The following is a 16,137-nucleotide window of genomic DNA, read 5'->3' as shown; positions in this document are numbered from 1 at the left end:
TACACTGTCATTCCTGCTCAATTACTGCAGAGAACCTTAAATTAGCTACCATCTAGCCCACAGAATACAGGGCACTGTAAAGCTGACTGCCAAGATGTCAAAGTAGACCTTGTGGTCAGCTGTCTTGGGAATACTTGCTTCTCCACAGATACTCCAACTATCTTCCCTCCACCATCTTCCCCATTTGCTGTGAATGCTCATGTATGTGGTTCAGATCAAGGCAAATTCCAACCAAAACTACTCATGGATATAGAGCTGAGTCAGCCTCTAACACCACATGCAAAGTACTATCGGGTTGGTACTTTACACGGTGCAAAAGACTCAGAATGCTAGAGTTGGAAAGGATTTTGAGGGGTTCTAATACAAACCCTAAGAAGTTAAATGACTTGTACAAGGTGACAGCATCAGTGGAAAGACCAGGTTATGAATTCAAGATACCTTCAGTTCCCAGTCACCCACTCTGCTGTGAGGAGTGATTTATTTCCCTCTAACCCAAAATACCTCAATGAGTATCCTAGTGCAATGAACAAACTAACATCAAAAAAAAAAAAATGCTTACCTGAGATGCTTTAAAATCATACATATCATTCTAAAAATAAGATAATCTGTAACCAAATAAACTGAAAAATTACACTCACCTTGACGAATTTCAATTTATAAAGTTAATCTAGACCAGATACAGACATAAATCACCCAACATTAACCTCACTTGAATTGAGTTTTGCATAGCCTCATTCAAAAACATTGCACTAATGTACTATCACTCATAATACAACATTCTACACAGCCCTTAGACCGAGGATGAAGAAAGACAACCTTGCATGTAGAGAATTACTCTGCCTTGCTTACTAATGTAAGGCAGAATTATTTGGTGTTTTTAAGGCCAAGCCTATGCCCTAGCTTTAAAGTTCCATTCTAGGGAGTTCCCACTGTGGCTCAGCAGTAACAAACCCAACCAGTATCCATGAGGATGCAGGTCTGACCCCTGGCCCCACTCAGTGGGTTAAGGACCCAGGATTGCCACGAGCTATGGTACAGCACAGACATGGTCCAGATCCTGCGTTGCTGTGGCTGTGGCGTAAAACAGCAGCTGTAGCTCCGATTCGACCCCTAGCCTGGGAACTTCCATATGCCACATGTGCAGCCCTAAAAAGCAAAAAATAAATACATAAATAAATAAAATAAAGTTCTATTCTATGCCAGGTCCACCAGCCCAAAATGGCACAGTCTTTAACTCAGATCCATCATGGGCCTTTAACTCTATAAACACACACAGGTATTTTCACAGCACTAGGCTAGATGCTACAAATGAATATGAGGTGAATTTGAAATATACAGACGATGTACAGGGCACCAACTGCAGGCCAACTCTATATACATTTTCATATAACCTTCATAATAACTCTAGGAGAGAGGTGCTATTATCCCCATTTCACAAAGGAAGAAACAGAAAACTTAACCAAAGCTAGCAGAAGACAGCACTTGGGAACACCTGCATTCTCATGGAGCATTCTAACCCACCTCTGTGCCTATCCCACACCCTTCGGCATGTTGAAGGGAACTGAGGGAAGCACTACAACCTTTTCTGGAGTATAGTTTATCATCTTAGACTCACATTTGAAATGTCTCCACGCAACGTAAGAGCTTTGACTCTACAACAATCCTAAGAGGTAAACTAGTATCTAGATCCACTCAGAATTCCAAAAAGAAAGCCAGCGTACCACCCCCCACCCCCCGGCATTTAAGGAATTTATAGCTTTTCTGTCTGGAAGACACCTTTCCAGACAGCATGTAAGGGGGTAAAGCTCAGGGGTAGAGCATCTGACTACAAAGAGCATCTGTATCTCATGGGTAGCTATATGAGAGGCTATGATGGAACAAGCATAAAGCTCCATGAACAGTGTCTCATACATAATAAGTGCTCAGTTAAAGTTGGCTGCTGCTTTCTAAATCACCACCATTCTTCAGTATTCATATTCCTCAAAATTTTTTCTTTGGAATATAGTTTCAAAGAGAAAAAGAGCTGTGTAATTCACATTCACTATAAAGTGGTCTATAATTGCAAAAAAATTTTTTGATCAAATGTACCATTATTTAACCATAAAATTTTAGTTCTGAAAACTGCTTAGAAATACGAAAATGTTTAATGTATTTGATTAATGCTGAATACAAAACATCAGTCAAGGCTACAACAGCAGCTACATAAACTATGCAAATAGTTAAGGACTATATGAACAAGAACCTACTGTATAGCACAGGAAAAGCTACTCAATAGTTTGTAACAACCTATACAGGAAAAAAGAATGGATATATTTATATGTATGACTTAGTCACTTTGCTGTACACCTGAAACTAATACACATTGTAAGTCAACTATACTCCGATAAAATTAAATTTTAAAAAAAGGTCTATTTCAAGGACTACATTTCAAGGCAGAAAAATGAAAATAGCTGTTAGGATGGTGAGATTACCAATGATCATTTTTCTTTTTAAAAGGTCCCCTCATAATTTCTTTTTAAAGTTTGATAATAGGAGTTCCCACTGTGGCACAGTGGAAATGAATCCAACTAGTATCCATGAGGACGTGGGTTTGATCCCTGGCCTCGCTCAGGTGGGTCAAGGATCCAGTGTTGCTGTCAACTATGGTGTAGGTCACAGACACAGCTCGGATCTGGAGTTTCTGTGGCTGTGGCGTAGGCCAGCAGCTGCTGCTCCATTTCAACTCCTAGCCTGCGAACTTCCACATGCTGTGGGTATGGCCCTAAAAAGCAAAAAAAAGATTAAAAAATTGATTAAAAAATAACTGTATATGTATAACTAGAGTATTTTGCTGTACAGCAGAAATTAACACAAGATTATAAAGCAACCATGTTTCAATTAAAAAAAGAATAATTTTTTTAAAAAAGAATAAAATAACTGTGCTCTTAAGTTATTTCATATTATATTAAGTAGGTGTCTATTATATCTGACTTAATAGGAGTCTATAGGAAATTAAATGCATTCTGAGCCTACTATGCAATAATAAAGACAACATATCCCCTCCCCTGGAATATATAGGTTTGTGCTCTTCTCCCAAGTCATTTTCAAAAGCTACTCTAAACAACAGAGTGTTTGGCAACAATATTGTGCCAGGTATAAATTATGCTTCTGGACTAAAATGCTTAAAGATGGTTTAATAACATGGAAAAAATACTAGGTTCATGGGTAAAGGAAATCAAAGCAAGAAAAGGATCCAAATCTTCTTGGGTTTTTTGTTTGTTTGTTTGTTTGTTTTAGCCATGCTCATGTGGAAATTCCCAGGCCAGGGATCAAACCCATACCACAGCAGTGACAACACCAGATCCTGAACCCACTAGGTCACCAGGGAACTCCTAAATCTTAATTTTGATCATCATCATCTAACTATCTAGCAGTATTTCTCAGAGTGTGTTCCACATGGACAGAGAGAACAGACCTGTGGTTGCCAGGGATGGGTGGGGAAGGGAAGGATTGGGAGTTTGGGGTTAGCAGACACAAACTATTATACACAGGATGTATAAACAACAGGGTCCTACTATATAGCACAGAGAATTATGTTCAATATCCTGACATAAGCCATAATGTAAAAAAATATGAAAAGAATGTACATATATATACAACTGAATCCCTCTGATATATAGCAGAAATTAACACAACATTGTAAAATCAATACAAATTTTTCAAAAGAATTATAACTCCAGATTGGTAATTCAATTATTTCCTTACTTCTCACAGCCACCAGCTCAAATAAGCCAGGTTGTGGGATCATATGTACAAGGGGCAAACTTCAGGTAAATGTGTGGTGTCTTCTGCCTAACCCATGAATCTTTCCAAAAATAACTGCAAACTTTATCAAGAACCTTCAAAATGTCTATTCATTTTGGTAAAAATTTTTCACTAGGAGTTGCCCTGTGGTACAGTGGGTTAAGGATCTGGAATTGCCACCACAGTGGCTTGGGTAGCTGCTGTGGCTCAGGTTCAATCCCTGGCCCAGGAACTTCCATATGTCATGGGCATGGCCTGAAAAAAATAAAATAAAATTTCCACTAGTAAGAATTTTTCCTATGAGAATAATTAAGGATGCAAAAATAAATAAATAAAAGTTTTTAGGCAAAAGTGTTTGGGGTAGCAGTGTTAATATTCAGTTAATATTCATCACCTGCCAATTCTTGAGTATGTACACTATATCTGGCACTGGGGCAAGCTTTAAATATTGCATTTTTTTTATTTTTGTCTTTTTAGGGCTGTACCCACAGCATATGGAGGTTCCCAGGCTAGGGATCAAATCAGAACTTCACCACAGCCACGGCTATGCCGGATCCTTAACCCACTGAGCAAGGCCAGGGATTGAACCCACATCCTCACGGATGTTAGTCAGGTTCACTAACTGCTGAGCCACGACGGAAACTCCTACATACAGTATTTTTAACCCTCACAATCTAGAAATTATATTTATTCCATTTTTGAGATGAGAAGATTAAGGTGCAGAGAAGTTATTCACTTGCCTCAGACCTCACAACCAATCTATGATGGATCCAGGATCTGAATCCAGGACATTTTGAGTAGAAACATTAGGTTCTTCCCACGGCCTAGCCACCTAAAAATGTTATAAAATATCATCATGTTTAAACAAATCTTAATGTGTCAAGGTACTACCATATAGCTATTTAAAACCACATACTTCAAGAATCTTTAGGGAGTTCCTGCTCTGGTGCAGAGCATTAAAGATCCAGTGTTGCTGCAGCTGTGGCGTAGGTCACAGCTCCACCTCAGATTCAGTCACTGGCCTGGCAACTTCCATACGCCAGAAGCGGGTGGGGAGGGAAGGTACAGCCAAAAAAAAAAGTATCTTTAGTGAAATGGAAAATACCCTTGAGACAATGTTAAGTGGAAAAGAAGAAAAGCATGCTCTCTTAGAATTTAAGGGACACAAGTCATACAAGGCTAGGAGCCATATCTATCTTGGTTTTGACTGTACCCCCAAAGCCCAACACAGTACCTGCATATAGGAGGAACTCAGTATTTATTGCAAAAAAATAGATTATCTGTGAGCATACTTTTTAAAGACCAGGAAAAAACTCCCAAAATATTACCAGTGGTTATTGCTGGATTCTGAACTTGGGGGTGACTTTTGGTTTTTCTTTTTTACATTTGTTTGTATTTTCAAGTGTTTTATATTTTTTGTAATGCTTTCATAATTTGGAAAAAAAAACTCAATGGCTAATTTTCAAATCTTACTGTTTAAGCATCTTCCTATATAAGACATGTAGTTAAGCCCAGATCAACTCAATATGCAGACTAATATGTGGTTTTTTTTCCCTATTCACTGTAAGAGAGAAACTACTTTATAGCTGCTGGAAAGTGAGTATCATCTTTCTATATGCCAGCATCATAAATGGAAACAGGATTTAATATGTGTTACAAATATAAATGCTTTCATCAACTACAGTAAATAATAGCTTATTAGGTAATGAGTGGATCTGTAAATGTATAACATCCACAAAATGTTTCTATTAATGGTTGTTGCATTTTGGATACTGCCCTAAATGCTAGGATTAAAAATCAAATGTGGTAGCTTTTGTAGCATAATAACAAGGCCTTCTTATCTAGATCATCACCACACACTGAAAAAGCCATTATAAACTAGCATTAAAATTATGCCTCAGGAGTTCCCTTCATGGTGCAGCAGAAACAAATCTGACTAGAATCCACAAGGTTCAGATTCAATCCCTGGCCTTGCTGAGTGGGTCAGGGATATGGCATTGCCATGAGCTGCGGTGTAGGCTGAAGACTTGGCTCAGATCCCACACTGCTGTGGTTGTGGTGTAGCCCAGTGGCTACAGCTTCAATTCGACCCCTAGCGTGAGAACTTCCATATGCCGTGGGTACAGCCCTAAAAAGAAAAAAAAAAATTGTGCCTCATTCCAGGTCATTTATTAAGATTTTATAGAAAGGAATATTTATGGTCACTACTAGCCTATGCATTTTTTTTTTCTGTCTTTTGTCTTTTTAGGGCCGCACCCGCGACATATGGAGGTTCCCAGGCTAGGGGTCTAATCAGAGCTGTAGCCACTGGCTTACGCAACAGCAACCATGGATCCTTAACCCACCGAGCAAGGCCAGGGATCAAACCCACAACCTCATGGCTCCTAGTCGGATTCGTTTCCACCACACCACCATGGGAACGCCAAGCCTATGCATTTTTAAAGACCTAGATTTTTACATAAACAGAATAAACCAAGGATGAGCCAACTGGTGTGTTTTATTAGCTCTCCATTCTAGACAATTTCTAATAGCAAAACATGGCACAAATCTGATGATAATTCTATTATCAAACTGCCTCCAAAATGACTTCATCTCCTGAACAAACTCTGGCCTCGCTGGCCAGATGCTGTTGCAGTGACCACTCTAAGGAAAGCCAAAAGGGCAGAAGCATGAACTACACTGAACCTGTCAATTCTAAAAGTGATTTGAGGTGGTGGTGGGCGGGAAGGAAGAGGGAGAGGAGAAAGGATATCTTAGCCTAGTAACAGGTAAAATGGGCGTCTGTATTGTGTTGTGTAATTTTCAATGAAGAAACACTTGACAGGCAAAAAACAGTGGAGAAAAAAGGAGTTACATACTTAGTGGCCAGAGGTCCCGTTTGTAAAAGGAGTAACAACAGGAGAACAGCTTTTCAAGATCAAAGGTGTTTTCTCTTTGGAAATTAGATTTATCCCTGGACTATGCCAAGAAGAAATTCCACCCACAGAAACACTGCCAAATAATCTAGATTTCGAGGAGTTATCTATACAGGCCAAGTTCTCTGACACAGGTATGCTTTTGCATCAGGCACAACTTAAAATTTCTGTCACAATGCGGTCTGCTTTGTCACTTGGCAGTTTTTGTTTTTTGTTCTAACTTTTTTGGCCACCTCGCAGCATATGGAGTTCCTGGGCCAAGGATCAGATCCGAACCTCAGCTGCCACCCACATCACAACTGCAGCAACGCTGGATCCTTAACCTAACGTGCCTGGGTTAAGCATCCATTCTGACTCCCTTCTTCCTTGCCTCCTTCCACTAGAGAAGCTGGAAGTAAAGTCGCTTCCCCAGAATCCCTTGTGGAGTGGCCAAAGAAATATAGATGGATGTTCCAGGAGAGAGAATTCTTTAAGGCAATATCTTGAATATATATATATATATATATGTATGTATGTATATATGTATATATTTGTTCTCCTCCCTTTTCCCTGCACAGACCACAGGCGCACCTCAAGGCACAGCCCTGGCCAGACTGCACAAGTGAGGCCAAAAGCCATTAGCTGGGATGACCAAGGTCAGGAGGGAAGTTGCTGGGACCCCTGAAGCCCCTGGGAAGCTTTTAGGACCTCTCAGCCCTAGATTTTTGTTTGTTTGTTTCAGTCAGGAAAATATCCCCCTGGCTTGTTCAAGCCACTCTGTGTTGGGTTTCTATTAGTCGCAGCCAAATACATTCCTGCCTGTTAAAATCATCCAGATGACAAGCCTTTCTATGTTTTAACTTATCAATGATCAACTTAACCAAAACCCCAGAAGTCTTCACAGAGATAAGACTGAAGGCCAAGTTAGGACCCCAACCTAGGGCAATCCAGTAGCAGTACCTGAGCGCTTTACTGCCAGACTACACTACAATCTTACCCTTTGGTTCTGTTCTCTGACTCCACTATGCTTGTTCTGATAAACTTTTCTGATTAGAAGACAGCTTTCACTGAAAAAAAAAAATTCATTTGTAGTTGTTCAAAAAAAAAAGGCAAATAAAAAAAACGTGGCAAGCATTTGCTTTCTAGCGTTTTGAAATCTTTATCCATTGTGTGGCACAGGGCTGCTGCTGGAGTAACATTTACCAAACACCATGTGCCAGGCACTGGACTAAGCATCTCATAAGCATCATCTCATTCTGTGATCACAACATCCCCAGAAAAGAGGACTGTTAGTGTCCCCATCTTACAGGTGACCTAATAGAAGACATTATCCCAGAAACAACATTTTCTTTGAAAAAGTCTCCTTTGAGACACCAGTGAATGACAAGTTCAGAGCAACATAAAACTAGAAGGGAGATTGATTTTGCAGCTAGTCTTCAGTAAAAATATTAAAACTGATTGGCTCCAGACCATTCAAAGAATGAAAAATATTCAAGGCAAGAACAATGACAAGTACAGAGAGGGCAAAGCCCTCTCATCCTGAACAAAATCTAAAACTCCACTCCCACATCCAAAACTCAGTGTGTGTTCGTCCACCTTTATAAGGGGCTAATACACTGGGCACACTATGAGTTACCAGGAGGCCAATAACAACATTTAGATAGCTGAGAATGTTCATTTATCATAAGACCATTTAATTCATTTTCCAGTATACCTGATTTTCATTTTAAACAGAAGAATGTGCATTTTATGAACTATGGTTTATAATGAATATGGCTATTATTGATTTATTCAGCACTTCATACGTAGTGCTGAATAAATTGCTGTGATGTTTTACATACATCTTTTTCTTTTCTTACCAACACACCCATGGCATATGGAAGCTCCCAGGCCAGGGACTGAATCCCAGCTATGGCTGTGACCTGTGCCAGAGCTGTGGCAATGCTGGATCCTTAACCCACTGCACTGAGCCAGGCGATCAAACCCATTCTGCCACAGAGACAATGCCAGACCTTAACCTGCTGTGCCACAGTGGAACTCCTATGTATTCCTTTTTTGTCTTAACTGTCACAACCACCTCAGGATATAGGCACTATGATTAAGCCCTCCTTTTAGAAATGAGGCTGCTGGCAATGGATGTTCCCAAGTTCCCTATATGAAGGTAAGCTGAGGCTCAAGTCCAGCCAACAACCCTTTGCTTTCAAGCATTAAGCATCACAGTTATTTGACTTGTTCTTATTGTTTATAAGACTTAATCAAGCCTTAGCTAGAAAACTATATGAAGCTTAGCACTTATCTATATTCATTTTTAGTACTCCCCCATTTTCTTTTTTTTTTTTTCTAATTTTTATTCATTTATTTTTGTCTTTTTAGGGCCACACCCAAGGCATATGGAAGTTCCCAGGCTAGGGGTCAAATCAGAGCTGCAGCTGCCGGCCTCCACCAAAGCCACAGTAACCAGGTTCCTAGCTGTGTCTGTGACCTACACTGCAGCTCACAGCAACGCCAGATCCCTTAACCCACTGAGCAAGGCCAGGAATTGAACCCAAGTCCTCATGGGTACTAGTCGTGTTCATTACCACTGAGCCATGACCAGAACTCCAGTATGCCCCCATTGTCATATATCTTTGCTTCATCTCTCTCCCTGCTCCCACAAAAAAATCTTAAAAATTATTATCTGTTTACCAAATCATAAGACAGTCTTCACTAAAGTTTGCCCAATTAAAAAGATAGGTAATTATATAATTATTACTCTTACTTTTAATCAACATTTTAGTGGATAGTTCTGCGACTCAAGCCAGCATGGGTCAATGAACCCTGTTGTGCCTATCACTGCAAAAATGCAACATGATTTTTAAAGTCTTTAACAACAATATCCTAAAAGCCCACCAGATGTCAACCTCAATTCAAGAAAATAAGCCACTGCCCCTTTGTAACAGTCCTTTCTATGACGAAATAAAAGGGATTCTGAACTTTGAAAATGCCTATGCATCTAAATTTTTATGGATATAGCATGCCTATATATTTTTCAACATAAAGATATAATAAGATACAAACAACCAAAAAAAAAAAGAAAGCAAAGGAAAAGTATAAATGTACAATTTCCATGTTTGTCTCTCAAGAGGCTGGCAAACACAGAGGCTGTATTTCTGACTATTTTAACCTATTTACTTCCTACTTCCTCCCAGACTTTCCTCTATACCACTCTCATTCCTCTTTACACACTATAACTCACATTTAACTGACTTAAATGAATCAACAGTATTATCTCACAGCAAGTTTGAAGTCTAAATTTTTTTTTTTCATTTTATGGCAGCACTCGCAGCACATAGTTCCCAGGCCAGGGATCAAATCTGAGTCACAGCTTTGACCTACACCACAGCTTCAGCAATGCCAGATCCTTTTAACCTACTGCACCAGGTGGAGACCAAACCCATGCCTCCACAGCGACCTGAGCTGCTACAGTCAGATTCTTAATCTACTGTGCCACAGCAGGAACTCCTGAAGTCTAAATTTTGAAGACCAGGGAGTTCCCTGATGGCCTAGGAATTCAGCATTGTCACTGCTGTGGTGCGGGTTCAATCCCTGGCCTGGGAACTTTCATGAGCCATGGGTGTGGCAAAAAAATAGTTTTTAAATAAATTTTAAAGATCAGTATTAAATAAGTTAAAAACAATTTTTCTTCATCATCATAATGCTGTGCATGGTATCCATTCCAAGGCTGACCTCACCCATTAAAAGCTTAAACTAAATTTGAAAAGAAATTTCCTTGGTACAAACACTATGGAAAACCATATGGAGGTATCACAGGAAACTAAATATAGAACTACTGTATGACCCAGCAATCCCACTCTTGGGCATATATCCAGACATAGCTTTCCTTGAAAAAGACACATGCACCCGCATGTTCACTGCAGCACTATTCACAATAGCCAAGATATGGAAACAAACACACAATGGAATACTACTCAGCCATAAAAAAGAACGAAATGCCATTTGCAGCAACATAGATGGAACGAGAGACTCTCATACTAAGTGAAGTAAGTCAGAAAGAGAAAGATAGGGAGTTCCCATCGTGGCGCAGTGGTTAACGAATCCGACTAGGAACCATGAGGTTGCGGGTTCGGTCCCTGCCCTTGCTCAGTGGGTTAACGATCTGGCGTTGCCGTGAGCTGTGGTGTAGGTTGCAGACGTGGCTCGGATCCCGCGTTGCTGTGGCTCTGGCGTAGGCCGGCGGCTACAGCTCTGATTCGACCCCTAGCCTGGGAACCTCCATATGCCGCGGGAGCGGCCCAAAGAAATAGCAAAAAGACAAAAAAAAAAAAAAAAGAAAGAGAAAGATAAATACCATATGATATCACTTACATCTGGAATCTAATATAAGGCACAAATGAATCTTTCCACAGAAAAGAAACTCATGGACTTGGAGAACAGACTTGTGGTTGCCAAGGGGGAGGGAGTGGGATGGAGTGGGAATCTGGGGTTAACAGATGCAAACTATTGCCTTTGGAATGGATAAGCAATGAGATCCTGCTGTATAGCACTGGGAACTATATCTAGTCACTTGTGATGGAGCATGACAGGGGATAATATGAGAAAGAGAATGTATATATATGTATGTGTGTGTGTGTGAGTGTGAGATTGGGTCACTTTGCTGTACAGTGGAAAACTGACAAAACACTGTAAACCAACTACAATGAAAAAAAATTAAAATCATTAAAAACAAAAAAAAGAAATTTCCATTTATGAAACTTCAACTAATAAGATCAATAATCTTCATTTAGATTCAAACAAAAATGTCAGATATTCTGCATAGCTGTTCTGAAGTAATTATTAGACAAAAAAAAAACAAACAAATAAGCTAGTGATTTTTTTCTGACATTTTCGGTCTGGTGCATTTTAGGTGTATCAACTCTTTGGGGATTCAATGATCATCCAAGAATGGTATTTTATTTCTTTGACCACTACCCTACTGCCCATATTTTAACCTCACTAAATTTTTGGTCCATTGCGTAGAAGAATTTCTCTACTAATAAAAATACAGCCCGTTAAAGATTAACTTACCCCCAGGACAGTCTCTCTGGAAACAAATTCCAAGCATTATAATCACCAATTTGCACTATGTAGACTTAAAGGCAGAGAATCTTATTTATCCTGACTTAAATTGGAAACCTGCACATATTTTAAGGCAATTGTGCAAAGTGGCAAATCCAAATTCATGACAATCAGAAACCCAACCAGGCAAATACAGACATTTCTTAATTGGTGCTTTTCAAATGAAAAGCTTTCCACTCAAGAATATCTAACGATATTAGAATATTTGTGGACCTCCCAAACTTCCTACCTTGTTCTCTATTTTACTTCTACAATTCAATTGCAAAATTGTTTTGTTCCCTAAATATTTAAGTATATACTACTGTCAGAAATTGTAATAGGCCTTGGAAATCTTTTGAATCCATGCTATAATATTCATGACTAGTAATAATAAAAGCAACTGATATATATTAAGCTGTTATCATTTACAAAACAGTGTGGCAAGTTTTAGCTTATTAAGCATCATTTCTTTTAACTCTTGCAAAACTCTAAGAAAAGGTACTAATATTGTCCCATTAGATTGCCACAGATGGGAAAACAGAGACAGAGAGGTGCCCAGGAACTGCACAAGCTTCCAGGAGGATTCGAACCTGGGTCTGAGTGATTCCAGTTGCCCACATGGGCTTTAACCACCGAGTACAGAGCAATGAGACACATGATCATGTTTGGTTTAGAAAACTAGTCTTATTCCTTCAAACATGATGGTTCTCACAAAATTTGACACTAGGAAGCATGCATGACAAAATGCCTTGGTACGTACTGCATTGGGTTCTACTGTCAAATGTGTTCCAATTCACTTTCTTAGAAGGCATAATTCACTTATCAGTGCTTTTGGAAAGTTAATCAAGGCTCTGTGTTCAATTATTAAAGAATTCTTTGGAATTGAAGTATGAATATTTCATTGATACATAGGTTGCTGAAGAAATGCTAACTCTGTTAAAACTTTCTGTAAAAGAAACTTTATTACAACAAAGCAATTTTTAACTATTTCATGTCCAAATATCATGTCTACAAAGGGAAGAGTCTTCAAATCTTAACTGGCTCGCCCATACTGCATTTTGTTCCAAATGGAAATTAGTTCAAAAAAGAAATCCACCTCTAAAGCTCAGGTTATGCAAGAGGCCTTCCTAGAAGCTAACATCACTTGTATGTGCACAAGCAGAACAGGTAAGGAAGATATAGATGGATTAGAAAATCCATCTTGCACAACCTTCCAAATGTACAAAACAAATTGGAAATTTGTTGAAAGGACATGTATGTGTGTTATCAGCTCAACCCAAACAATCTCACAATATTTCTCTGAATAAATTTGATATTTTGTTTTATAATGGTACTAGGCAAAAAGCTCCATGGAACAAATGAAATAACTAAAATAGTTTACTGAAATGCAACCGGGGCTTTAACCTCCAAATCCACTTTGCAATATTCTTATTTGAACAGTTTATTACAGAAGTAACTCTCCTAGAAAGTTACATAACCTCGGAAGAAAAAAAAGAGGGAGAAAGGCAGAGATATGACAAGCACTGGGGATGTTTATCAATAAAATAAGCAACAGGGGAGATGAGTCTGAGACTCATCCAAAAAACGCCTGCCAAACACTCCTGCTATTTGTTTCCACCAAATTGCTGTTTTGGAAAACATCTCGTTCTGTCTTAAAATAACCTGCTTAATTGTTCTAAAAAACCACTGTATTTCCATGGAGGGCTAAATAGCTCCCATACTGCGATGCACTAGCTGATAAAGTCAAAGTAAGTTATGCACCAAGCCACAAAAGAAAGTTGGAAAGCTCTAATCCTCCCTTGATATAAGGACACCAGCTACTGAATGAATCCACCACTGCACCCTCAGTGAAAGCAATGCCTGGTCCCGCTACAGTATTTTAAGAGTAACAGTCATTCAAACCACCTTATTTCTCTGAAGGATGGAAATGAGCCACACTGGCGACTACAGGTAGGCTAGTAATTAACATTTTTTAAGGAAGATGAAAATGACCTTGGACATTTTAACATTCACTCTGAGAACTCCAATTCACCCATTAAAAATCAAAACTTGTTCCCAGTCCGATATGGTTAAAGCTGTTAAGCCTGGGAAAGTCCCAGAAAAACGAGGGAGTTTAAAAAAAAAGAAAAATCCCAAGTTGTGAAAGACAAAGTCAGACACCCACAACACGGGAAGATTTTTATGAACCGAGTGTAACTCAAGATGCGTTTTATAAGCCTGTCAGGAGATGAACACACACTGTCCTCCAACCCAGCAGCACTGCCCTGACACAATCCCCACGCTTTGGCCGCTCACCCCCATCCTGGCCCCTCTGACTCCGGGTGGAGGGTAGGGGGCGGGAACTCCTGTCTTAAGCCTTGACATCTGCAGAACGTTTCCCAATAGCGAGACAAGGCCCCTCAGCTGGAGGAAGTGGATACTGACAAGAGGAGGGAGAGAAACAGACCAAGCTAGAATTCAAGAGTGCCCGAGAGCGGGGAGAGAGTCACGCACAATATGTGCAGTCCGACTGGGTCCAGATGGGAGCCCAGGTGTCCGGAATAAAGTTGGCATCTCCAAAGTCCAAGAACGCGACATGGGCGCGCCGATACAACACGGCCTTCGGCTTTTCTGAAGCCGGTCAAGTTAGCACACGGTTCCCGGTGCCTGGAGACCTGGGAGGCGTGGAAGGGTGGAGACTCCCGCGAGGTCTCCTCTCCCTGGGTGTCCTCCGGCTCCGCGGGGGAGGGGACCGGGGAACTAAGTCCGCTTTGGGCCGGAGTGGCGGGAGGCCGGGTGGGGATGCCCGGGAAGGAGCCAGGGGCTCGCCGGGGAGTCCGAGAACGCAGGCGGGATGCCTACCTTGTAACATGGCCTCAAGTTTCTTCCTGTCCACGCGGAACCGCTCCTCGCTCCACTCGGGGCTGTGCAGGGGTGCTCCGGCGACCAGGTCGTCCTCCGAACCGGGCATGGGCGAGTCGGTGCTGCGCTCGCTGTTGGAGCCCGGGTCCGACTGAGCCGCCAGGTAGCTGGGTTCGCCCTGAGCGGCCATGGTGGGCTCGCGGCGCTCGGGCTCCGGCTGCGGCCGCCGCTCTGCCTGCGCCGCCTCCGCTCCCAGGCCGGGCTCGACTGGCTCCCCGCGCCGCGGCGCTAGCTTGTGACCCCGCAGCCGCCGACGCCGCCGCCAAAGAGCCCCCGGCGCATCCCAGCCCCGGGCGCCGCCTGCGCCGCCTGCAGCCCCGGGTCCCGGCCCCGGTCCCCGGCCAGTGGCTGCGCCGCCCCCCGTCAGCAACTCCCGCGCGGAATGAGCGCGCCGCGCCGCCCGCGCCTCCATCCGCCGGCCCCGGCGCCCCCTCCCCGCCCGCCGCCCCTGCAGCCGCGCGCTCATTGGCCCGGCCGGCCCACGGGGAGCCGCGGCGGGCGGCCGGCCGGCCCCTGGCTCGCGCACACACTCGCGCGCACACACTCACCACGTACACACTGCCACTTTCTTGCTCTTACACGTCTGCATCTTGTCCCCTACACATACTTTCATAGTTCTTCGATCGCAGACAGTCGCCAAGTTCAAGCACAGGACCCTCCTAAACGCACTCCAAGTACACACACAATTCCCCTTCTATCTACGTAGGGACACTACACCCTAAAGTCACGGCCCCAGACAGTCCCACAAGTTTGAAAACAGGAGGAAGGAGAAAAAAAGAAGGATTGCGGAAGAAACAACGTCCGTCTCTCGGAGACATCGCTGTGGTCATCGCCTACACGCAGCTCATTTCTCCACTGAAGGTTCAAACCAGATCGCTCCTCTCATCCCAGCAAAAGGGGCCAGCAGCACAGGAGGTGGACGAGAGGCTTACTCTTTTTATTGGGAGGAATGGGATTTTCTTTTTTCTTTCTCTCTCTCTCTTGAATGCGGTGAGGAGGGAGTCCTTTCCTATGTGATTCTCAAGGAATGGATTCAGCTGATTAAAAAAAAAAATGAAGAAATGAAAAAGAGGGCTCAGGAGAAAAGAAGCTCTGAGATTGCAATGATGCTTAGCTGGGTCCAGATGGCATCTGGGCAGGGCTGTCTTATCAGGGACAGAGGGCTCTTCTATTCCCAAAGTCAGTCTCTCACAGGTGATGGCCAGCAAATGAAACGCTGATCCTACCCAGGCCAGCCCACCCACTGCTACTCTGGAACTTGGACATGAAGCCCCAGGGAAGAAGAAACTGCTTGCACCAGGAAATCCCGTTGGAATTGTCTTTCCAGTTCACATTGATTGATACTCTATTTTGTGACCAAAAGCACAAAAAAAAAATTTTTTTGATCTTCCTGGAGGGTAGAGATGGGATAGCTTTTTGTCACCAGCCACAGAAGGAGACTTATGGGCCTACACCAGGGGCAAGC

The 16,137-nt window shown here is 42.0% G+C and overlaps 1 protein-coding gene across 8 annotated transcripts in view; it reads right to left on the bottom strand.

Annotated features, from left to right (window-relative positions):
• Positions 1-15,385, bottom strand: part of BICC1 (BicC family RNA binding protein 1) — a 335,849-nt gene extending 320,464 nt beyond the window's left edge. For 6 of the 8 annotated variants that reach the window (XM_084996936.1, XM_021072802.2, XM_084996937.1 and 3 more), the window contains exon 1: positions 14,613-15,109. In XM_084996936.1, the coding sequence (XP_084853062.1) occupies positions 14,613-15,084 (472 nt within the window). In that variant the 5' untranslated portion in view covers positions 15,085-15,109. Of the gene's footprint in view, positions 1-14,612; positions 15,110-15,220 lie in introns of those variants that run through there. The other 2 variants (XM_084996941.1, XM_084996940.1) reach the window with 1 other exon arrangement.
• Positions 15,386-16,137: the final 752 nt, after the last annotated feature.

The sequence above is a fragment of the Sus scrofa genome, chromosome 14, assembly GCF_054392235.1.
Source record: "Sus scrofa isolate SSC_HxYL_T2T_F1_AM1 chromosome 14, Sscrofa_HxYL_maternal_Yorkshire_Landrace_v2.0, whole genome shotgun sequence".
In the NCBI taxonomy this organism is placed as follows: Eukaryota; Metazoa; Chordata; class Mammalia; order Artiodactyla; family Suidae; genus Sus; species Sus scrofa.
Note: the sequence above shows the minus strand (reverse complement) of the source record. Positions and strands in the feature narration are given on the sequence as shown.